Genomic DNA, 25,017 nt, shown 5'->3' with positions numbered 1-25,017 from the left:
AGTGTGGAGTGCCACGAAAAAATCATAGTGGAAAGTTAATGGTGGAGATGTGTCTAGAGAGTTAATGATAGCTAACATAGAGTTTAGGAAAATAGTCAAGTATAAGTACACATGAGAGAGGGTGGTGGATGAAACGGTGTTGATACCGTTTTAATGGTCTATATAGTGGTGACCAGGAGAAGAGTACGAAGAGTTTTAGATGTACATGTTCTTAGGGGAGTGGTGGAATACCAGATAATTTTTTGGTGGCAGGTAAGTTGAGAGTGGAAGATAGATGGAGAAAAGAAAAGGACAGAAAATAGGAAGGTGCTTATAGTAAACTGTTTAGATGAGAAAGAAAAAGTGAAGCAGTACAAGAAGAAGCTGAGAGAGGAGTGGGAGGGAGTGAAGGATAGAGTAGAACTAGGAGTGGAAGAGGAATGGGGATATTTCAAGGAGGGAGCATAAAGTGTGCAAAGATGGCATGTGGAACAAGAAGGAGAGGAGGAAATAGAAGGAAGGGTAGTAAGTGGTGGGATAATGAAGCAAAGAAGGTTGTAGAAGAGAAGAAATGAGCATTCACAGATTGGTAGCAAAATAGGATGAGAGAATCATGAAATGTACAAAAAAAGAGAAGTAAAGTGAAAGGTAGAGGCAAAAAAAGAAAGCAGATGTGAAATGGGTGAAGAGTATGACAGAAAATTTTGAATGTAATTAAAAGATGTTTTGGAAGGAAATTAAGAGATGAAGGGGAGGTGAATCAAATAGAGAAGAAAAGGTTAAAGGTGCAGATGGGGAGATGATAATGGAAGAGATGGCAGTAAGAGGAAGATGGGTAGAATATTTTAGGGTAGTTGCAGTGGGAAGCGCTGAGAAAATGACCGTGATGTGTGAGGAAAATGGAGGAGATATAAGAAAAGATGAGGTAAAAGCAGTTATTAAAATGATGAGAGCAGGTAAGGCACCTGGGTTAGATGGGTGTCATGTGGAATGTCTAAAAAGGGAGGTACAGTGATATTGGGCTGGTTGGTGATGTTGTTTAATGTTTGCCTCAAAGAGGGTAGAGTGCTGGATGGAGTGATTGTATAGTTCCACTGTACAAAGGAAATGGGGACAAATATGAATGTAGTAATTTCTGAGGGATCAGTTTGTTGAGCATAGTTGTGAAAGCTTATGGAGGGGTTTTGATTAAGGGGATTATAAGAGGAACAGGGAAGCTCGCTGGCTGAGCAGGTTAGGGCATCGTTACTTGCGGCGAAGGTCGAGGTGAGGGCGATTCGAATCCTGCCACTGGCGAAGTTGAACCAAGGGCATAGTTCATTAAATTCCATGCTACAAAGCCCTCTGTGAGGGGCACCGTCCTAGCCTCCCGATAGGGGGGAGTATGTGACATTAAACCATATCATCATCATCATAAGAGGAACAGAAGGAGTAAATGGTGAAGAGTAGTTTAGGAAATGTATGAGTTGTGTGGATCAGATTTTTGTGGTAAGGCAGATATATGAGAAAGCTTTAGGAAAAGGTAAGGATGTTTTTGGGCCTTTATGGATTTGGAAAAGGCTTATGACAGGGTAGACATGAAGGCACTGTGGAAGATGTTGCAGATATATGGGAAAGGGGGAAAGCTTTTAAGAGCAGTCATGAGTTTTTATGAGAGTAATAGAGCCTGTGTTAGAATTAGAAATGGAGAGACTTAATGGTTTGGGGTAAAGGTGGGACTTTACCAGGGATGTGTTATGTCACCATGGCTGTTCAATTTATACATAGATGGGGTGGTGGAAGAGGTAAATGCAAGGTAATGGGCTAGGGATTGGAGATGGTTAAAAAAAAAAGTGGAGAAAATGGGAGATAAGCCAGTTGTTGTTTGCTGACGACACTGTGTTTGTAGAAGGACAGAGGAGGGATTAAGGAGTTTGGGAAGGTGTGTGAAAGAAGGAAGTTGAAGATAAATGTGGGTAAAAGTAAGGTGATAAGATGTACAAGGGTAGAGGATGGCAGCAAATTGGAAGTGAGTATTAAGGGAGAGACTGGAGGAAATGGATAACTTTAGACACTTGGGGGGCAAATGTGGTGGGAAAGGGAGGAGTGGAGGTGGAATGTAGATGGAGAGAAGCAAGAAGCCTTGGGGGATTAAAAAGTGTAATGAGAAATAGACATTTAGGAATTGATGCTAAGAGGAGATTGTATGAAAGGGTGATTGTGCCAACAGTGGGAGTGAGGGAGTATGTGTGAATGATATTTTGATGCAGCCTGAAGGGCTTTCTCCCTGTCTTCTCCTTTTCTGCATGAGGGGATGGTGGAGAGAAGGGGATCATCAATTAAATGAAGTGGCCTTGCTGTGGATGTGCTGTGTCTTGCTAAATTGTCTCTGACCCAGGGCAGTGGGTGAGATACAGGGATGACCCATCATCCAGGAGGAGCCAAGAAAAGAGGGAGGGAGGGGTGGTGAATGGGAGTGGAGTATGTGGGGATGAAATGGGTGGAAGTGGATTTATGTCTTTGACTTTAGCTACCTCCTTTGTAAGGGGGGAAAAGCCCTTGATATATGTATAAAGACTAGAGTTGTGTCATGTTGCCATGGCTGTTCAATTTATACTTGGGGTGGTGTAAGAGATAAATGTAAGGGGGATTAAAAAGTGTAATGAGAAATAGACATTTGGGAATGGATGCTAGGAGGAGATCATGTGAAGAGGTGGTTGTGCCAACAGCACTGTATGGGGCAGAAACATGGAACATAAGAGGAAGAGTTTAAAAGTATTTGAGATTAAATGTCTGGGAAGTATGGTGGGGGTTACAAGGCTAGATAGAGTGAGAAATGAGAAGGTGAGGAGGAGAGCAGGGTTGATGAAAGAGTATTGGGATGGTTTGGACACATTGAAAGGATGAGTGAAGAAAGATTAGTAAAAGAGGTGTGGAAGGCAGATGTGGAAGGAGTGAATATGAGGAGGCAACCAAGGATGAGATGGATGAATGGGGTAAAAGGGGCATTGGGAAAGAGGGGAATGTCTGTTGAGGAAGGATGGGAGAGGACAGAAGATAGGGGTGAATGGAGAATGGTTGTATATAGATGATACTGTGATGTATGGAAGGGGTGAGTGGGGGATGGGAGGGTGAGGGAGAATGTGTGAATGGTATTTTGACATAGTTGAAGAGATTTCTCCCCATCTTCTCTTTTTCTGCATGAGGGGACAGAGATAAGGGGGTTGCCGATTAAATGAAGTGGTCTTGCTGTGGATGTGCTGTGTCTTGCTGCATTGTTTCTGACCAAGGGGAGTGGGCGAGATGCAGGAGTGACCCATCATCTAGGAGGAATAAAAAAAAGAGGGAGGTAGGGGTGCTGAATGGGAGTGGAGTATGTGGGGATGAAATGGGTGGGAGTGGATTTATACCTTTGACTTTAGCTACTCCCTTGTAAGGGGGAAAAAGTGCTTGCTACTCTCTTGTAAGGGGGAAAAAAGTGCTTGGTATATGTATGTACAACTCAGAATGTATTATGACGCCCACTATGTATACTGCTTGAGATATACAAATACTTTAAAGAAGTGAATTTATGGTAGATTTTCCTTTCCCTATCAAATATATGTGCATCTTTCTTTACTCTCCAGACTATATGTCTGTATACAGTATATACCAAAGGCTTCTTTTCCCTTATAAGGGAGGTAGCAATAAGATTTTGTGTTATTGTCCAGAGAGTTTTACATTTTCTAGACAATAACACAATACATAATTGCTGAATGCCACAGGCTTATTAACCAGTTGGTGTGGTTGGTTTCATGGGGCTGCAGGTCTCTTGCAGTGGATTGACTGATACTGAGTTTAGTTTGGACAGTCTCAATCCTGTTGTTACCAAGGAGTTGTTACCCTATTCACCAAGGATGAGATGGATGGATGGGGTGAAAGGGGCTTTGAGCTAGAGCAGAATGTCTGTGGAGCAGGGGATAGGTTTGGGTGGAGAATGGTTGTTTATGGATGATAGTTTGACACAGCCCAAATGGATTTCTCCCCATCTTCTCTATTTTCTGCATGAAGAGATGAGGGGGGAAGGTCATCTTGTAAGCGAAGCAGCCCTGCTGTATCATGTCTTGCTGCATTGCTTACAACCTGGGCAGTGAAGAGGAGACAGGGATGACCCTTCATCCACAAGGAGCTAAGAGGAGAGGGAAACAATGGGTGGTGGATGGGAGTGGGTGTGTGCCTTGACTGGCCACCTCCCTTATAGGGGGTAAGAAGCCTTTGGTAGATAGGCCAGAAATGCATGCATATGAATAATATTGCATATGCAAAGTAGACAACTTGGAAAAAGAAACTAACTGAAGATGTAATATACAAAAGTGCTCTTTGTTAGTTTCTTTTTCCAAGTGGTCTACTTTGCATAAGTGAACACACGTACCCATTTTCGTATTAGCATGAATAATATTATCTAACATGATATAGAATGAAACAAATTCATCTCCAGGGATGAATGTAGAATGGTTGTATATGGAAAATGTTGTGATGCATGAGGTGGATTGGACGGGGGAATGGGGGTGAGGTAGTGTGTGTGAGCAAAAATTTTTGACGCAGCCCAAAGGGATTTCTCCCCGTCCTCTCCTTTATATGGGGGGACGGAGAGGGGGGGTCGCCGATTTAATGAAGTGGCCTTGCTGTGGATGTGCTGTGTCCTGCGACACTGCTTCTGACCCAGGGCAGTGGACAGGGTGCAGGGATGACCCGTCATCTAGGAGGTGCTAAGATGGGAGGGAGGGTGGAGGGGTGTGGAGTGTTTTCGGGGATGAAATGGGTGGGAATGTTTTTGTGCCTTGTCCTTTTTGGCTACCCCCCTGGTAAGGGGGAAAAAAGCCTTGGTATATGTATGTATGTATCTCCATATGAAAGAGTTTGAAAGGCAGTGTTAAGTAGGTTATCTTCAGTATATCATGAGGTAAAAGACCACTTACTTTTTTTTCTTTATCTGTTTCAGGTATGCAAAACAGTCCTAAGTTCATATGATCCTTTCATATCTCATCAGAATGGAAAATCTCACAAAAAGGTAAAAATAATGTATCCTGTATTTTTCTTTTGATGAATAAAACCAAAATATATGGACAATTAAAGTAGTTGGCAAATGGTGTTGTCTTGATAAGATGACCTTGTTTGCATCACCGCTTTGATCCACATAAACACCTCTATTAGATCACCCTGCATGCTGCATCTTTCCAGAGAGTGTAAGTTAAGGTGCCTAAGCCTCTCTTCGTAAGGTAAATTTCTGAGCCCATGTATCATTTTGGTCATACTCTGTACTGATTCTAGTGAATTGATGTCCATTCTATAAGATGGAGACCAAAACTGTACTGCATAGTCAAGGATGGGTCTAACTAATGCTAGATAGAGTTTGAAAATTACTTCTGCACTTCTATTTGTAACTGTCCTAATGCTCTGTTAGCTTTATTCCTGGTGCTAAATCACTGTTTCTTGGATTTAAGGTCAGGACTCCCTAGAACTCCCAATTCTCTCTCACACTCAGTTTTCTCTTAAAAACATATTATCTAAACTACATCTATTTTTGGGGTTGTGTAGCCCTATGTTTAACATGCTGCACTTTGAGATATTGAAGTTCATTTGCCATTTCACTGGCTGTGTCAATTTGTTTTTCACACATATTCCCTCACCCCCCATCTCCCACCCACTCCTCATGCATCACAGCATCATCCATACACAACCCTTCTCCATTCACCCCTATCTTCTGTCCTCTCCTGTCCTTCCTCAACAGACATTCCCCTCTTTCCCAATGCCCCTTTTACCCCATCCATCTCATTTCATCCTTGGTTGCCCCTATATGTTTACTCCTTCCACCTTTGCCTTCCTCTTTTACTAATCTTTCTTCACTCATTCTTTCCATGTGACCAAACCATCCCAATACTCTTGTCAACCCTATCTCCCAACTCCCTTTCCACCCATGTTCTCCTTCTCACCTTGTTTCTCACTCTATCCAGCCTAGTAACCCCAATCATACTTCTCAGGCACCTCATCTTAAGCACAATCAAATTCCTCCTCTCTTTCTCACTTATGTTCCATGTTTCTGCCCCATACAGTGCTGTTGGCACAATCACTCCTTCATACAATCACCTCTTAGCATCCATTCCCAAATGTTTATTTCTCATTACACTTTTTAATCCACCAAGGCATTTACTTGCTTCTCTCAATCTCCATTCTCACCTCCACTTCTTTTCCTGCCACATTTGCACCCAAGTATCTAAACTATCCACTTCTTTCAGTCGCTCTCCCTTAATACTCCCTTCCAGTCTGCTGCCACTCTCTCCCCTTGTACATCTCATCACCTTACTTTTAGGGGGAAGTTTAGATAATTGGCAAATATGGGCTCTGATGTAAACACCCCCATGACGAACCAGAACCTGGTTGCCATCCCTACCAAAATCTATGCCTAGACCATGCCAGTGCTGATCACCATTATGCTTAAAGTATATCTCATCACTGTTGTGAAGGTCACTTATCTCAGTTACATGCACATTATGATGCAAGGCTCTCTTGATCCTTTCACTAGATTTGTTCTTGAGGTACTCTCTTTGAGCTGAGTGCAAAGCATTCAAGTTTTGTCACGCACTATCTGGGCCAGAAACTGACTCCAGAGCAGGCAAGGAGCTACTGGTGACAGATGGCATTGCAGGAGTGATGAAGCCACTTTCACTGTTTGTGGAAATCGTTTTGGCAAAGTGTACTGTTGTCCTGGCAGTGATCCTTTGGACCCAAAATTCACACACAGTACTGTAAAACATCCTGATCCACTGATGGTTTGGGGTACTTTTGGCTACCATGGTGTGTGATCATTAGAGATACTACCAAAAAATGTAACTGAATGCAGACCGATCTTTTGAGCTACTTAACCCCTTCCATACGGTGCCGCCTACGTAGGCGTCATGAGGAGCAAGTGGATTCGCGACACTGCCATATCGGCGTCTTGATTATATTTATTGTAGTCGCCCCTGTGTTTTTACATTCTCCCAAATGTGCCCTGAATCCCATTCTCTGTGGTTTTCAAAATTCGCGGGTGAAAGAGAGAACGATCGATATAAGCGGTGACTATATTTTATGATGTGAGTATTATTACGACACGTCGTACGGCTGGCATTGGCTGCTGCCCCTGAGATTTAAGTCCCGTAGTGAAGTGGTTAATGATCATTTGGAGTACTGTTTTATTCAGTGCAAAATAGATGTCTTCATGCAGGATGGTGCACCATGCCACACTACTAAACTCATGAAAGAATGGTTTGCATTCTGTGATGTGGAGTATATTGGCCAGGTAATTTGCCTGATTTAAACCCAATTGAGAAGCTCTGGGCACTCATGAAAGATAAGTTACGTGAGTGCGACACTTCATCAATCCCAAAGCTGGAGGTAGTCATCAAGGATATTAGGAAGAACATGGACCCTGTGTGGCTTCAAAATCTTGCAGCATCTGTCTCTAAACATCTCCAAGAATGTATCAAGAGAAAGGGGTGTCCAACAAAGTACTAGAGAGCTGGTAAGGACCTGATAATGTAGGTTAATTGAGGAAATTTATTATTTTTACTCTGGTGCCTAAGTTTTTGTCCCCAACTGTATACTAAGGGCTCTTTTCCACTTACCAGGGAAGTAGTCAAAGTCAAAAGGCATAATTCCACTCCCTCACATTCATCACACTATCATCTATACACAGCCAATCTCCACTCACCCCTTTCTTCTGTCTTCTCCCTTCCTCAACAGAGATCCCCCTCTTGCTCAGTGCCCCTTTCACCCCACCCATCCATCTCATCCTTGGTTGCCTCCTCATGCTCACTCCATCCACCATTGCCTTCCACACTTCTTTATCTAATCATTCTTCACTCATTCTTTCCATGTGTCCAAACCATCCCACTACTCTTTCAAAAACCTTATCTCCCATCTCCTTTTCCACCGCCACTCTCTTTCTCACCTCATTTCTCACCTTATCTAACCTTATAACCCCTATAATACTTCTAAGACATTTCATCTGAAACACTTTTAAACTTTTCCTCTCTTATGTTCCATGTTTCTGCCCAATACAGTGCTATAGACACCATCACCCCTTCATACAATCTCCATAGCATCCATTCCCAAATGTGTATTTCTTATTACTCTTTTTAATCCCCCAAGGCATTCACTTCTTCTCTGTGTACAATCTACCTCCACCACCACTCCTCCCTCTCCTGCCGCATTCAACCCCAAGTACCTAAAGTTATCCACTTCCTCTATCCTCTCTCCTTTAAGACTCGCTTCCAAATTGCTGCCATCCGCTCCCCTTGTACATCTCATCACCCACATTTACCTTCAACTTTCTCCTTTCACATACTAACTCTCTCTGATCCTGACACAAGCACAATGTTGTCAGCAAACAACAACTGGCTTACCTCCCACTTTTCTCCATTTTCTTTAACCATCTCCAATCCCATGCCCATATTGGTTAGTTGTTTATTGGATACTTGGGTAGATTTGTAAGATGGAAAGTAATGATATATTGTCATCTGTTCAGACTCTTACTATGTGGCTAGAATAATTACTTATCCATTGCAGTGTGGTTCAGAAGACAGTTCAAAATAGGAAATGTTGAATGTTAATATTGCTTTACAGGTACTCCAACAAATCCTCTGCCCAAAAGATCCAAACTTGGATAACAAGGTTCATAGGAAGTCTCCCAAAGAAATCAAAGGAATTTTTCTTCCTGATTCTCTGGAAGATGCCATAGATACATCTGAAGACATCATAATAGGTATGATATTTTGAGACAATGGACCTATTGGTACCATGTAACACAGTACTATCTGCTGCTTGGTTGGTTTACCAGCAGCCAAATGATCCCCACTGGATTTCCACCACTGAGGAGGGTGTGTTGAACACCTAAAGGAATGAAAAACAAAGGCCATATAAAGAGCAGATGAACTCCCAAGGAAAAGGGGGAGGGGACAAGACAGCAAGGTAGGTGATGATTGGGTTTCAAGTCATGTCCCAACTTGATCTGCTTGGGGGGGGGGGGAGCAAGAAGCAACTGAGCCAGGCTCATGTATGATGTTCCAAGGCGATCTGAATCTTCAGTGTTCGTTCAGCCTTTATATACACAGGCAGGTCATGACCCGTGCTCCCAATAGGCATGAGGTCAAGTATGATTTGTGGGAAGTCGGAGGCAAAATGTTCTGATGTTGATGATTCATGAAAACAGAGGATATGCGTCTTCAATGACTCCAGTATCCATAACATGGCTGGCCAAGGTGCAGGTTAGTGGGGGCTGGCAGCAGTCAAGTGGCAGATAACAGTGGCAGACAATCTGGTAGATCAAGTGGCAGCTGGCAGCAGTTGAGCAGCAGCTGTCGATCTGGTTGTAGTCAAGTGGCAGAGCTGGGGATTGGAGGCCCCAAACATTGGACAGCCAGTTAATGATAGCTAGCTTCTTAGGACAAGAAAAGGGGGGAAGGGATGGTGAGGGAGGTGATGACTTGTATTTACCTAGTTGTATTATATGGAAAGGGAGCTATGCTCATGGTGACCCATCTTTGTACCTCTCAGCATCAAGTTTTTTCTTAAAATCTTGAATAGTGTTTGCACACACTGTTTCTTTGTCCAATTTGTTCCAAATATCTATCACTGTGTGGGAAGCTTTTTATCAGATCTCTTCTGTAATTATCTTTTTTTTTTTTTTTGTTATTTACATGTCCTCTTCTTTTTCCATTGTCCCATTTCAATGAGTCATTCTTATCTAAGGTTTCCATTCCTTTCATAATTCTATAGATAGTAAGTCTCCTCTTTCCCTTCTTTTTGTTTTGTTCCAGAGTTGATAATTCTAATTTGGACAGTCTTTGTTCATATGTCATTTTGGAAAGAGTTGGTACCAGTATTCTTTCTAACTTCTTTATATTCTTTTTGGTATTAGGTGTCCATAGTGTTGCTGCATACTCAAGTTTTGGTCTTATTAGTGTAGTTAATTTTTTTTTTTATCATTTCCTCGTCCAAATAGGCAAATGCCACTTTTATTGACCTCAATAAATTATAGGTTTCTCCGACTATTTTATTAATATGCATATCCGGTGTCATGTCTTTGCTGATCATCACTCCAAGGTATTTTTCTGAGTTTACTTTTTTGACCTCTTCACCAATTTTATAATCTCTTGATATTCTGTTTTTACTTTTTCCAAATTCCATTATACTACATTTCTTGATACTGAATTTCACTTCCCACTTTTGAGTCCATTTCCAGATCTTGTCCAAATCTTGTAATGAGTTGCAATCCTCCCTTTTTACTTTCTTTAGTATTTTTGTGTTGTTTGCAAAGAAATTCATATAACACTACTCCTTCATCCATGTCATGTATGTATATAGCAAACATGGTTGGGGCCAGTACTGATTCCTGTAGGACACCACTTATCATTTCTTCCCAATTTGAGAATTTGTCTCTAATTACTACTTTCATTTTCCTCCCAGTCAGGAAGTCTCATCCATTCCAATAATTTTCCTCTGATGCCACCTATTGATTCTATCTTCCTTTTTAGTTTATTGTATGATACCTTATCAAATGCCTTTTGTAGGTCCAGAAAGGCACAGTCTGCCCAACCATCTCTTTTATTATGTCTAAATCTTGAGTAGAAGCAGATCAAGTTTGTACATGATCTTCCTTGTCTGAATCCAAATTGATTTGGATTCAATATAGTTTTTTCTTCCAAATGTTTAACCCATCTATTTTTGACGAACTTTTTGCAAAATTTTGCTACTGTGCTTGTCAGTGAGACCGGTCTCAAATTTGATGGGTCTTCCTTGTTTCCTCCCTTATAAATTGGTACAATGTTTGCCTTCTTCCAGTCCTGTGGCACTTTTCTTTCTTTAAGTGAGAATCTAATTATATTGTATATTTTGTCTGTTAATTCTTCCATGCATTTTCCTCCCAGTCAGGAAGTCTTTCATCCATTCCAATAATTTTCCTCTGATGCCACTTATTGATTCTATCTTCCTTATTAGTTTATTGTGTGGTACCTTATCAAATGCCTTTTGCAGGTCCAGAAAGGCACAGTCTGCCCAACCATCTCTCTCTTGTATTATGTCTCTTGAGTAGAAGCAGATCAAGTTTGTTGTACATGATCTTCCTTGTCTGAATCCAAATTGATTTGGATTCAATATAGTTTTTTGCTACTGTGTTTGTCAGGGAGACCGGTCTGTAATTTGATGGGTCTTCCTTGTTTCCTCCCTTATAAACTGGTACAATATTTGCCTTCTTCCAGGAAGGCAGAGGTGGAAGGAGTGAATATGAGGGGGCGTCCTAGGATGAGATGGATGGATGGGGTGAAAGGGGCTTTACAAAAGAGAGGAATGTCTGTAGAGGAAGGACGGGAGAGGACAAGATAGGGGTGAATGGAGAAGGGTTGTGTATAGATGAGGCTGTGGGGGATGGGGGGTGAGGAAGTATGTACATACATATACATACATATACCAAGGCTTTTTCCCCCTTACAAGGGAGGTAGCCAAAAAGGGAAAGGCATAAAATCATTTCCACCCATTCCATCCCTGAATACACTCCACACCCCTCCACCCTCCCTCTTATCTGAGGACCTCCTGGATGGTGGGTCATCCCTGCACCTTGTCCACTGCCCTTGGTCAGAAGCAGTGTCGTAAGACACAGCACATCCACAGCAAGGCCGCTTCATCAAATCGGCAACCCCCCTTCTCAGTCCCCCCATTGCATAAAAGGAGAGGATGGGGAGAAATCCCCTCGGGCTGCGTCAAATTTTGCTCACACATACTACCCCACCCCACACAATCACATCATCATCCATATACAACCATTCTCCATTCACCCCTGTCTTCACCCTGTCTTCTGTCCTCTCCCATCCTTCCTCAACAGACATTCCCCTCTTCCCCAAAGCCCCCTTCACCCCATCCATCCACCTCATCCTAGGATGTCCCCTCATGTTCACTCCCTCCACATATGCCTTCCACACCTCTTTTACTAGTCTTTCTTCACTCATTCTTTCCATGTGTCCAAACCATCCTAATATTCTTTCTTCAACCCTATCTCCCAACTCCTTTTCCACCCCTGTTCTCCTCCTCACCTCCTCATTTCTCACTCTATCTAGCCTAGTAACCTCCATCATACTTCTCAGACACCTCATCTCAAACACATTCAAATTCCTTCTCTCTTCCTCTCTTATGTTCCATGTTTTTTCCCCATACAGTGCTGTTGGCACAATCACTCCTTCATACAGTCTCCTCTTAGCATCCATTCCCAAATGTATGAGAAAAAATTTGACGCAGCCCGAAGGGATTTCTCCCCGTCTTCTCCTCTTCTGCATGAGGGGACGGAGAGGGGGGGGGTCGCCGAATTTATGAAATGGCCTTGCTGTGGATGTGCTGTGTCTTGTGACACTGCTTCTGACCCAGGGCAGTGGACAGGATGCAGGGATGACCTGTTATCCAGGAGGTGCCAAGATGGGAGGGGGGGAGTGGAATTTATGGGAAATGAGGTGGGTTGGAGTGATTTCTATGCCTTTTTGTTTGTGGCTACCCCCCGTGTAAGAGGGGAAAAGCCCTTGGTATATGTATGTATGTATTTTGTCTGTTAATTCTTCCATGCATTCTTTCAGTATCCAATTTGCAATTTCATCTGGAGCATGTGATTTTCTGACATCAAGGGTTTTGATTTGGTTGCTGATTTCCTTTTGTGTTACAATTATTTCTTTCATTGAGGGGGATCTCTCTCTCTCTCTCTAATTCCTTACAGTTAGGTGAGTTTTCTATTGTGAAAACTGATTTGAAATGGTTGTTCATAAGTTCAGCCATTTCCAGTTCTTCTGTATATTCATGTTTACCTTGGCACAGCTTTTCTATTTCTTATTTGTTCTTCAGTTTGCCATTTACATACCTGTAAAATAGTTTGGGTTCTTCTTTGCATTTTTCTATTATTTTTTTCGTATTTTTACATACTCATTTCTTAGTTTGATGTACATCTGCCATTTGCTTGTTTTCTTGTCTCTTTTCAATTTCTTCCAAGCTTTGTCTCTTTTATCCTTAGCCTCACTACACCTTTTGTTGTACCAGCATTTATGTATTTTCTTTCTATTTTTTTGTTGTGGTACATATTTATTTACTCCCTCATTGTAAATTTCTTTTAGTATATTTTATTTCTCTTCCATCCCTGTTTCTTCACTTAGGAATTTTTCCCAGTTCACGTTGCGAAAGAATTTTTTGAGTTTGTGTCCCAAGTCATGTTCCCAGGTGATCTGCTTATGGGGGAGGGGAGAGGAGGTGAGAAAGCAGGAGCAGCGATCCAGGCTTATGTATGATGCTCCAAGATGATCTGAATCTTTGGCGTCTGTTCAACCTTTATATACACTGGCAGGTCATGACCCATGCTCCCAATTGGCATGAGGTTAAGTGTGATGCATGGACAGTCAGAGGCAAAACATTCTGATGCTGGTGACTCTCAAAGACAGGGTATGCATTCTCAATGAATCCAGTGTTCATCATCACATGGCTGGCCAAGGTGAAGGTTAGTCATCGCTGAGTGATGCTGGTATTGCATGTGTTTCCTCAAGGAGGCTTTGTTCCACCCATGTGCCTCAAGGAAGCTCAGGGCTATGGCAGGGGGCATGAGCAAGTCCCATGGGACCACTTGCAGGTCAGTAAGGTCATGGGATTCTTTCAGCTGGACATGTATATTACTGTCAAGTTATTTGATGTTTAATTTGATTGTCTTGTATTGCTCAAACCATTTTTTCATGTTTCTTTTATTAGTAAAATTGCATCAGCTTACTTAATATATGGGACCATTTCATAGTTTGTGTAAATATATAAAACTTGCATTTCTGTGGTCAGGTAACTTATTTATGGAGTTGTAGTCACTGGGACCACTGCATACAAGCACAAGGGTACTTTTAAAGTAACAATGAAAATTCAGAGGTAGGGAAAATGATTTGGTCAAATTACTAGTTTTTGGTTAGCACCTCGTATGTATATATAATGGCTTTTTCCATCCTGCAAGGGGGCTGGTGGTGGCAGTAAGAGGAGAAAGAGGAGGAAAAAGAATATTTTCCAATTAATAGTTACATCCTCTTCATATTTACAGGTGTTCAGTTTCTTTATAAGGAAGTCATTGATGGGGAGGAGAGATTCACTTGTGAACTTTGTAAGAAAAACAGTGATGTAAAAAGACTGACCAAAATGGAAATGTTGAGACATCTACAAGGTAGAGGACATCCCACCAGATATTTGGTAAGATGTTTGAAATTAAATGGACAGTTGGATATACTCTCTAATCATATACCAATACCATGGGCTTCTTCCCCCATATAAGGGAGGTAACCAGTCAAGGCATGCGCCCATTCCATGCCCATCCACCACCCTTGTTTCATTCTCATCTTTGCTCTTCATGAATGAAGGGTCATCCCTGTTTCCTGCCCACAGCATGGGTCAGAAGCAGTGCAGCAAGACACAGTACATCCACAGCAGGGGTGCTTCACTTGATGGCAACCCTCCCTCTTCATCCCCTCATGTGGAAAATAGAGAAGCTGGGGAGAAGTCCCCATTGGACTGCATCAAAATATCATCCATACACAACCATTTCTGCCTTCCACACTTTTTGCTAATCTTTTTTCACTCATTCTTTCCATGTGCCCAAACCATAGTAATCTTTCCTCAACCTTATCTGCCAGCTCCCTTTCCACCCTTGCTCTCCTCCTCACCTCTTCATTTCTCACTCTATCCAGCTTTATAACCCCTACCTGGGAGACCTTATGCCAGGGTAGACCTTAATGCTAGGGTTGGAAATAATCCAATTGATGGAGTGGTTGGGAAATGTGGAGTTCCAGGAAAGAATCGTAGTGGAGAGCTGATGGTGGAAATGTGTCTAGAGAGTTGATGATAGCAAATACAGTGTTTTGGAAGAAAGTCAAGCATAAGTACACATGGGAGAGGGTGGTGGAGGGAAGGGTGGTAGATAGAGCATTAATGGACTATGTAGTGGTAAATAGGATTATGATAGGAAGAGTTGAGGATGTACATGTGCTAAGGGGAGAGGGTGGGGGAATATCAGATCAGTTTTTGGTGGAAGGTAAGTTGAGAGTGGAGGATAGATGGAGGAAGAGGAAAGGGACAAAAGGTAGGGAGGTGCTTAGAGTGAACTCTTTAACCCCTTCCATACGGTGTTGCCTACGTAGGCGGCATGAGGAGCAAGTGGATACACGAGGCTGCCATATCGGCGTCTTGATTATATTTATTGTAGTTGCCCCTGCATAATGACATACTCTCTAAACTGTCTTCATCACATTTTCTATGGTTATCAAAATTCACGGGTGAAAGAGAGAACGATCGATATAAGCGGTGACTATTTTTTATGATGCGAGTATTATTACGAAACATCATACGTCTGGCAGCTAATGCTGCCCGCGAGATTTTGGCCCGTAGTGAAGTGGTTAACCCCTTCCATACGGTGCCGCACACGTAGGCGTCATGAGGAGCAAGTGGATTCGCAACGCTGCCATATCGGCGTCTTGATTATATTTATTGTAGTCGCCCCTGTGTTTTTACATTCTCCCAAATGCGCCCTGAATCCCATTCTCTGTGGTTTTCAAAATTCGCGGGTGAAAGAGAGAACGATCGATATAAGCGGCGACTATATTTTATGATGCGAATATTATTACGTGACGTCATACGGCTGGCATTGGCTGCTGCCCCCGAGATTTAAGTCCCGTACTGAAGTGGTTAAATGAAAAGGAGAAGGAGTACAAGAAGAAGCTCAAGGAGGAGTGGAAGTGAAGGATAGAGTAGAGCTAGGTGTGGAGGAGGAATGGGGATGGTTCAAGGAGGGAGTCACAGTGTGCAAAGATGGTGTGTGGAACCAGAAGGACAGGAGGAAATAGAAGAAAGGGTAGTGAATGGTGGGATGAGGAAATGAAGAATGTTGTAGAAGAGAAGAAGCGAGCTCTCACAGATTGGTTACAAAAGAGGAAGAGGGTGTCATACGAGAGGTACAAAGAAAAGAAAAGAGAAGTAAAGCAAAAGGTAAAGGAGGCAAAGAGGAGAGCAGATGTGAAATGGGGTAAGAGTATGACAGAAAATTTTGAAAGTAATAAAAAGATGTTTTGGAAAGAAATTAAGAGAGGAAGAGGAGGCGAATCAAGTAGAGAAGAAAAGGTAAAAAGGTGCAGATGGAGAGATGATAATGGAAAAGAAGGCAGTAAGGGGAAGATGGGCAGAATATTTTAGGGAGTTGCTAAATGTGAAGGAGGATAGGGAGGGAAAGATAGTTGCAGTGGGCAATGCTAAGAAAATGAGAGTGATGAGTGAGGAAAATGGAGGAGAAATAAGGAAGGATGAAGTGAAGGCAGCTGTTAACCCCTTCCATACGGTGCCGCACACGTAGGCGTCATGGACTTAGATCTCAGTGGCAGCAGCCAATGCCAGCCGTACGACGTGTCGTAATAATACTCGCATCATAAAATATAGTCACCGCTTATATCGATCGTTCTCTCTTTCACCCGCGAATTTTGAATACCACAGAGAATGGGATTCAGGGCACATTTGAGAGAATGTAAAAACACAGGGGCGACTACAATAAATATAATCAAGACGCCGATATGGCAGCCTCGCGAATACACTCGCTCCCCATGACGCCTACGTGTGCGGCACCGTATGGAAGGGGTTAAGATGATGAAAGCAGGTAAGGCACCTGGTCTGGATGGATGCCATGCAGAATGTCTAAATAAAGGAGGTACAGTGATGGTGGACAGGCTGGTGAGGTTATTTAATGTTTGCTGGAGAGAGGATTGAGTGCTGGAGGAGTGCCTATATAGTACCACTTTACAAGGGAAAAGGGGACAAATGTGAGTGTAGTAGTTTCAGAGGGATTAGCTTGTTAAGTGTAGTTGGGAAGGCTTATGGGAGGATCTTGATTGAGAGGATTAGGAGAGGAACAGAGGAAGTAATTGGTGAGGGACAGTGTAGATTTAGGATGGGTAGAGGCTGTGTAGATCAGATTTTTGTGGTAAGACAGATATGTGAGAAAGCTATAGGAAAGGGGAAGGATGTATTTTGGGCCTTTATGGACCTGGAAATGGCTTACGAAAGGGTAGACAGAAAGGCACTGTGGGAGGTTTTGCGGATATTCGAGATAGGAAGAAAGCTTCTAGGAGTTGTCAAGAGTTTTTATGAGAGTAGTAGAGCTTGTGTCAGGATTAGAAATGGAGAGAGTGAGTGGTTCGAGGTAAAGGTGGGACTTCGTCAAGGATGTGTTATGTTGCCCTGGCTGTTCAACTTATACATGGATTGGGTAGTGCGAGAGGTAAATGCAAGGGTAGTGGGTCAGGGATTGGAGATGGTTAAAGAAAATGGAGAAAAGTGGGAGGTGAGTCAGCTGTTGTTTGCAGACGACACTGTGCTTGTGGCAGGATTGGAGGAGGGATTGAGGAAGTTGGTGAGAGTTTGGGAGAGTGTGTGATAGAAGAAAGCTGAAGATAAATATAGGTAAAAGTAAGGTGATGAGATGTACAAGGGGTGACAGTGGCAGTAGTCTGGAAGTGAGCATTAAGGGAGAGCGACTGGAGGAAGTGGATAGTTTTAGGTACTTGGGTGCAAATGTGGCAGGAAAAGGTGAAGTGAAGGTGGAGGTAGAATGTAGATTGAGAGAAGCGAATAAATGCCTTGGTGGATTAAAAAGTGTAATGAGGAATAGACATTTGGGAATGGATGCTAAGAGGAGACTGTATGAAGGAGTGATTGTGCCAACAGCACTATATGGGGCAGAAACATGGAACATAAGAGAGGAAGAGAGAAGGAGTTTGAATGTGTTTGAGATGAGGTGTCTGAGAAGTATGATAGGGGTTACTAGGCTGGATAGAGTGAGAAATGAAGAGGTGAGGAGGAGAACAGGGTTGGAAAGAGAGTTGGGAGATAGGGTTGATGAAAGAATATTAGGATGGTTTGGACACATGGAAAGAATGAGTGAAGAAAGACTAGTAAAAGAGGTATGGAAGGCAGATGTGGAGGAAGTGAACGTGAGGGGATGTCCTAGGATGAGATGGATGGATGGGGTGAAGGGAGCTTTATGGAAGAGGGGAAGGACGGGAGAGGACAGAAGATGGGGTGAATGGAGAATGGTTATATATAGATGATGTTGTGATGCATGAGGTGGAATGGGCGGGGGGATGGGGGGTGAGGTAGTATGTGTGAGCAAAATTTGACGCAGCCTGAAGGGATTCTCCCCGTCCTCTCCTTTTATGCAATGGGGGGACGGAGAGAGAGAGGGGGGGGGGTCGCCGATTTAATGAAGCGGCCTTGCTATGGATGTGCTGTGTCTTGCGACACTGCTTCTGACCAAGGGCAGTGGACAAGGTGCAGGGATGACCCGTCATCCAGGAGGTGCTAAGATAAGAGGGAGGGTGGAGGGGTGTGGAGTGTATTCAGCGATGGAATGGGTGGAAATGATTTTATGCCTTTTCCTTTTTGGCTACCTCCCTTGTAAGGGGGAAAAAGCCTTGGTATATGTATGTACCATACATCTGACACTTCATCTCAATCATATTTAAACTTCTCCTTTCTGCCTCTCTGAAATTCCAAGTCTCCTCTCCATATTGTACAGTGTCATAGGCACAATCACCCCTTCATATAATCTTCTCATCGCATCCATTCCCATATGCCTATTTCTCATGACAAGTTTCAATCCCCCAAGACATTTACTTGGTTCCTTCCCAAGAGTTTACCTCTATCCCCACTCCTCCATTTCCTGCCACATGCTATCCCAAATACAATGACGCCTATGTAGGCGTCATGAGGAGCAAGTGGGTACGCGAGGATGCCGACGTCGGCGTCTTGATTATGTTTATTGTAGTTGTACCTGCATGACCCCCATACTCTGTAAACTGGCTTCATCATATTTTCTATGGTTGTCAAAATTCACTGGTGAAAGAGAAAACGAGCAATACAGCGGTGACTTTATTTTTTATAATGCGAGTATTATGACGCAACATCGCACGTCTGGCAGCTACTGCTGCCTGTGAGATTTTGGCCCGGAGTGAAGGGGTTAAAACCGTCCACTTCCTCCAGCCTCTCTCTTTTAAGATGTGCTTCCAACTTGCTGCCCCCTCTTTCCTTGTACATCATCACCTTACTCTTACCCACATTTACCCTTAGCTTTCTCTTATCGCATACCTTCCCAAAGTCAGTCACTAACTACTATAATTCCTTCTATGACCCTGCCACAAGCAGTGTCATCCACAAACTGGCTCACCCTCCACTTCTCTCCATTATCTTTAAATATCTCCAATACCTTGCCCATCACCCTTGCCTATGCCTACCCTCACAAATTTGCTACCAAAAAAATTTGATCCATGCATCCTCTACCTTTCCTTATCCCTCGCTGCTCCTCACCAAAATTCCATCTGTTCCTCTCCTAATCCTCTCAATTACAACCCTTTCATAAGCTTTTCCAACTGCACGAAACAAACTGACCCCTTAAAACTACTAGTCACATTTGTTTCCTTTTCCTTTGTAAACTGAAACTATACAGGCTTTCCTCCAGTCCTCTGACACTCCCCTCCATTAGATACGCATTAAGCGACCTCATTTGTCATATGTACATACATATACTAAAGGCTTTTTCCCAGCCAAAAAAACAAAGGCATATAATCCACTCCAACCCATTCTTTCCCCATATACTCCCATCCACCCCTACTTCTCTCTTATCTTGGCTCCTCCTAGATGACTGGTCATCCCTGCTTCTTGTCCACTGCCCTAGGTCAGAAGCAGTATCGTAAGACACAGCACATCCACATCAAGGCTGCTTCATTAATTCAGCACACACCCCTCTCCATCCCCTCATGGAGAAATGGACAAGACAGGGAGAAATCCCTTTGGGCTGCATCAATTTGTTTTTCACACATACTCCCTCAGCCCCATCTACCACCCACTCCCTTTCATGCATCACAGCTTCATCCATACACAAACATTCTCCATTCACCCCTATCTTTTGTCCTCTCCCATCCTTCCTCAACAGACATTTGACTCTTTCCCAATGCTCCTTTTACTCCATCCATCCATCTCATCCTAGATTACCCCCTCATGTTCACTCCTTCCACCTCTGCCTTCCACACTTTTTTACCAGTCTTTCTTCACTCCTTTCTGTGTCCAAACCATCCCAATACTCTTTCATCAACCCTATCTTCCAACTCCCTTTCCACCCCCGTTCTCCTCCTCACCTCATTTTTCACTCTATCCGTACTAGTAATCCCTATCATATTTCTCGGGCCCCTCATCTCAAACACATTCAAACCTCTCCACTCTACCTCTCTTATGTTCCATGTTTCTGCCCTGTACAGTGATGTTGGCACAATCACTCCTTCATATAATCTCCTCTTAGCATTCATTCCCAAATTTCTATTTCTCATTACACTTTTTAATCCACCAAGGAATTTACTTGCTTCTGTGAATCTACATTCTACCTCCATCTCCACTCCTCCCTTTCCTGCCACATTTGGACCCAAGTATATAAAACTGTCCACTTCCTCTAGTCTCCCTCCCTTAATATTCACTTCCAGTCTGCTGCCACTTTTTTCCCCTGCTCATCTCATCACCTTACTTTTACATACATACATATACCAAGGGCTTTTTCCCCCTTACAAGGGAGGTAGCCCAAAAAGAAAAAGGAATAAAAACCATTCCCACCCATTCCATCCTTAAATACACTCCACTCCCCTCCACCCTCTACCCCCCCCTCTTATCTTGGCACCTCCTGGATGACTGGTCATCCCTGCATCTTGTCTACTGCCCTGGGTCAGAGGTAGTGTTGCAAAACACAGCACATCCACAGCAAGGCCGCTTCATTAAATCGATGACCCTCCCTTTCCTTTTCCTCATGCAGAAAAGAAGAAGACTGGGAGAAATCCCTTCGGGCTGCCTCAAATTTTTCTCTTGCATACTACCTCGCTCCCCATCCCCCCATCCATTCCACCTCATGCATCACATCATCCATATACAACCATTCTCCATTCACCCGTCTTCTGTCCTCTCCCGTCCTTCCTCAACAGACATTCCCCTCTTCCCTAAAGCCCCCTTCACCCCATCCATCCATCTCATCCTAGGTCACCCTCTCATGTTCACTCCCTCCACATCTGCCTTCCATACCTCTTTTACTAGTCTTTCTTCACTCATTCTTTCCATGTGTCCAAACCATCCCAATACTCTTTCATCCACCCTACATCTATACAATCTCCTCTTAGCCTCCATTCTCAAATGTCTATTTCTCATTACACTTTTTAATCCACCAAGGCATTTACTCGCTTCTCTCAATCTACATTCTACCTCCACCTCAACTCCACCTTTTCCTGCCACATTTGCACCCAAGTATCTAAAACTATCCACTTCCTCCAGGTGCTCTCCCTTAATGCTCACTTCCAGTCTGCAGCCACTTTTACCCCTTGTACATTTAATCACCTTGCATTTACCCACATTTATCTTTAACTTTCTTCTTTCACACACTCTCCCAAACTCTGTCACCAACTTCCTCAATCCCTCCTTTGATCCTGCTACAAGCGCAGTGTCGTCCACAAACAACAGCTGGCTCACCCACTTTTCTCCATTTTCTTTAACCATCTCCAATCCCTGACCCACCACCCTTCCATTTACCTCTTGCACCACCCCATACATGTATAAGTTGAACAGCCAGGGTGACATAACACATCCCTGACTAAGTCCCACCTTTACCTTGAACCACTCTCTCCATTTCTAATCCTGACACATGCTCTACTACTCTCATAAAAACTCTTAACAGCTCCTAGAAGCTTTCTTCCTATCCCGTATATCTGCAAAACCACCCACAGTGCCTTCCTGTCTACCCTGTCATAAGCCTTTTCCAGATCCATAAAAGCCCAAAAAACATCCTTACCTTTTCCTATAGCTTTCTCACATATCTGTCTTACCACAAAGATCTGATCTACACAACCTCTACCTGTTCTAAATCCACACTGTTCCTCACCAATTACTCCCTCTGTTCCTCTTCTAATCCTCTCAATCAAGATCCTCCCATAAGCCTTCCCAACTACACTTAACAAGCTAATCCCTCTGAAACTACTACACTCAAACTTGTCCCCCTTTCCCTTGTAAAATGGAACTATACAGGTATTCCTCCAGTCCTCTGGTATTCTACCCTCTCTCCAGCAAACATTAAATAACCTCACCAGCCAGTCCACCATCACTATACCTCTTTTTTTTAGACATTGTGCATGGCATCCATCCAGACCAGGTGCCTTACCTGCTCTCATCATCTTAACAACTGCCTTCACTTCATCCTTCCTTATTTCTCCTCCATTTTCCTCACTCATCGCGGTCATTTTCTTAGCCCTTCCCACTGCAACTATCTTTCCCATCCTATCCTCCTTCACATTTAGCAACTCCCTAAAATACTCTGCCCATCTTCCTCTTACTGCCTTGTCTTCCATTATCATCTCTCCATCTGCACCTTTTACCTTTTCTTTTCTACTCCACTTGATTCGCCTCCTCTTCCTCTTTTAATTTCTTTCCAAAGCATCTTTTTATTACTTAAATTTTCTGTCATACTCTTACCCCATTTCACATCTGCTCTCCTCTTTGCCTCCTTTACCTTTTGCTTTACTTCTCTTTTCTTTTCTTTGTACCTCTCGTATGACTCCATCCTATTTTGTAACCAATCTGTGAAAGCTCTCTTCTTCTCTTCTACAACCTTCATTGTTTCCTCATCCCACCATTCACTACCCTTCCTTCTATTTCCTCCTGTCCTTCTGGTTCCACACAGCATCTTTGCACATTTTGTGACTCCCCCGTCAACCATCCCCATTCCTCCTCCACTCCTAGCTCTACTCTATCCTTCACTTCCACTCCTCTCTCAGCTTCTTCTTGTACTCCTTCTCCTTTTCCTTTTCATTTAAAGAGTTCACTCTAAGCACCTCCCTACCTTCTGTCTTTTTCCTCTTTCCCCATCTATCCTCCACTCTCAACTTACCTTCTACCAAAAACTGATCTGATATTCCCCCACTCTCTCCCTTAGCACATGTACATCCTTAACTCTTCCTATTATACTCCTGTCTACTACTACATAGTCCATTAATGCCCTATCTACCACCCTTCCATCCACCACCCTCTCCCATGTGTACTTTTGCTTGACTTTCTTCTGAAACACTGTATTTGCTATCATCAACTCTCTTTCTAGACACGTCTCCACCATCAACTCTCCACTACAATTCTTTCCTGGAACTCCACATTTCCCAACCACCTGTCAATGGATTCATTTCCTACCCTAGCATTAAGGTCTCCCAATACTACTACATTGACATTCCTCCCTAATCCCTCTATGCACTCATTTAAATCTATCCAAAAAGCCTACCTTTCTTCTACACTCTTCTCACTACCAGGCCCATATGCACTGACAAAAAACCCACATCTCCTTTCCCAGTTTCACCTTCATCCACATTATCCTTGAGAAAACCTCCTTCCATTCCATTACACTTTTACCTATCTCTTCACTTACTAGTATAGCCACTCCCTCTCTCCCTCACCCTCTCTTCACTCCTGAGAACCTCCCACTTACACTCCCAAACTCACACTCACCCTTACCTCTCAACTTAGTTTCACTCAAAGCCAACACATCCATCTTTCTTCTCACAAACATATTACCTATCTCTTCCCTTTTACTCTCATCTGTACCACATCCACGCACATTAAAAGTCCCAAACCTTAGGGTGTTGGTTGGAAAACTCTTAGAACCTCTTATGCCTTTACTTTTTTTTATGAATGTCCCCTGTGGGGCTACAGGGAGGAGGATGCCTGGTCCCAATCCCCATCCCGTTTTTCGTGCCTCTTACGATCCAAGTGGAAATGCTTGGTGGCAGTATTCTTTTTCCGCACCACAGTGTAGGTGAAACAAGGAAATGAATTTCAGAGAAATGGTAGAGGACAGTAACAAGGGGTTGGGGGACAGCATAACGGAGGGACAGTAGCAGTAATAAAAGTTTCATCATTTCTCTGTGAGCAGAGTTCTCCTCTATCACAGATAAAATAGTGTCTGTAGGGGCACCCCATATAGACCCTAAAGTATCAACTGCATGCTACTTTGCCATAACAACATGCAGCTAATACCCCTTGTTTTGCACACCTTCCCAAACTCTCACCAACTTCCTCAATCCCCTTTGTGATCCTGCTACAAGCACAGTGTCATCAACAAGCAACAACTGGCTTATCTCCCACTTTTCTCCATTTTCTTTAATAATCTCCATTCCCTGACCCACTATTCTTGCATTTACCTCTCACACCACCCCATCCATGTATAAAATGAACAGCCAAGATGACATAACACATCCCTGACGAAATCCCACCTTTACCTCAAACCACTCGCTCTCCATTTCTGATTCTAACACAAGCTCTACTATTCTTGTTAAAACCCTTGACTGCTCTTAACAGCTTTCCTCCTATCCCATATATCTGTAATACCTCCCACAATGCCTTCCTGTCTTTCCTGTCATAGGCCTTTTCCAAATCCAGAAAAGCCCAGAAAACATCCTTACCTTTTCCTAAAGCTTTCTCACAAATGTCTTACCACAAAAATCTAATCCATGCAACCCCTACTTCTCCTAAACCCACACTGTTCCTCACCAATTACTCCCTCTGTTCCTCTCCTAATCCTCCCAATCAAGACCATCAGATAAACTTTCCCAACTATACTTAACAAGCTGATCCCTCTGAAACTACTATACTCGCACTTGTCCCTGTTTCCCTTGTAAAGTGGAACTTTACAGGCACTCCTCCAGTTCTCCAGCATTCTACCCTCTTAAACAAAAGTTAAGTAACCTCACCAGCCAGTCTACCATCACTGTACCTCCTTTTTTAGACATTCTGCATGACATTCATCCAACCTGCTCTCATCTTAACAATTGCTTTCACCTCATCTTTCCTTATTTCTCCTCCATTTTCCTCACTCATCACAGTCATTTTCTTAGTACTTTCCACTGCAACTACCTTTCCCACCCTATCCTCCTTCACATTTAGCAA

General features: G+C 43.1%; 1 protein-coding gene across 4 annotated transcripts in view; it reads left to right on the top strand.

The window, feature by feature from the left end:
• LOC143038912 (uncharacterized) overlaps positions 1 to 25,017 on the top strand; it is a 65,892-nt gene that overhangs the window by 9,395 nt on the left and 31,480 nt on the right. For all 4 annotated transcript variants that reach the window (XM_076208651.1, XM_076208655.1, XM_076208653.1 and 1 more), the window contains exons 5-7: positions 4,940 to 5,008; positions 8,602 to 8,740; positions 14,075 to 14,220. In XM_076208651.1, the coding sequence (XP_076064766.1) occupies positions 4,940 to 5,008; positions 8,602 to 8,740; positions 14,075 to 14,220 (354 nt within the window). The remainder of the gene's footprint in view (positions 1 to 4,939; positions 5,009 to 8,601; positions 8,741 to 14,074; positions 14,221 to 25,017) is intronic.

This window comes from Oratosquilla oratoria, chromosome 25 (genome assembly GCF_046742065.1).
Source record: "Oratosquilla oratoria isolate Oo_2021 chromosome 25, ASM4674206v1, whole genome shotgun sequence".
Taxonomy (NCBI): Eukaryota; Metazoa; Arthropoda; class Malacostraca; order Stomatopoda; family Squillidae; genus Oratosquilla; species Oratosquilla oratoria.
This window is presented reverse-complemented; position numbering and strand designations above follow the sequence as displayed.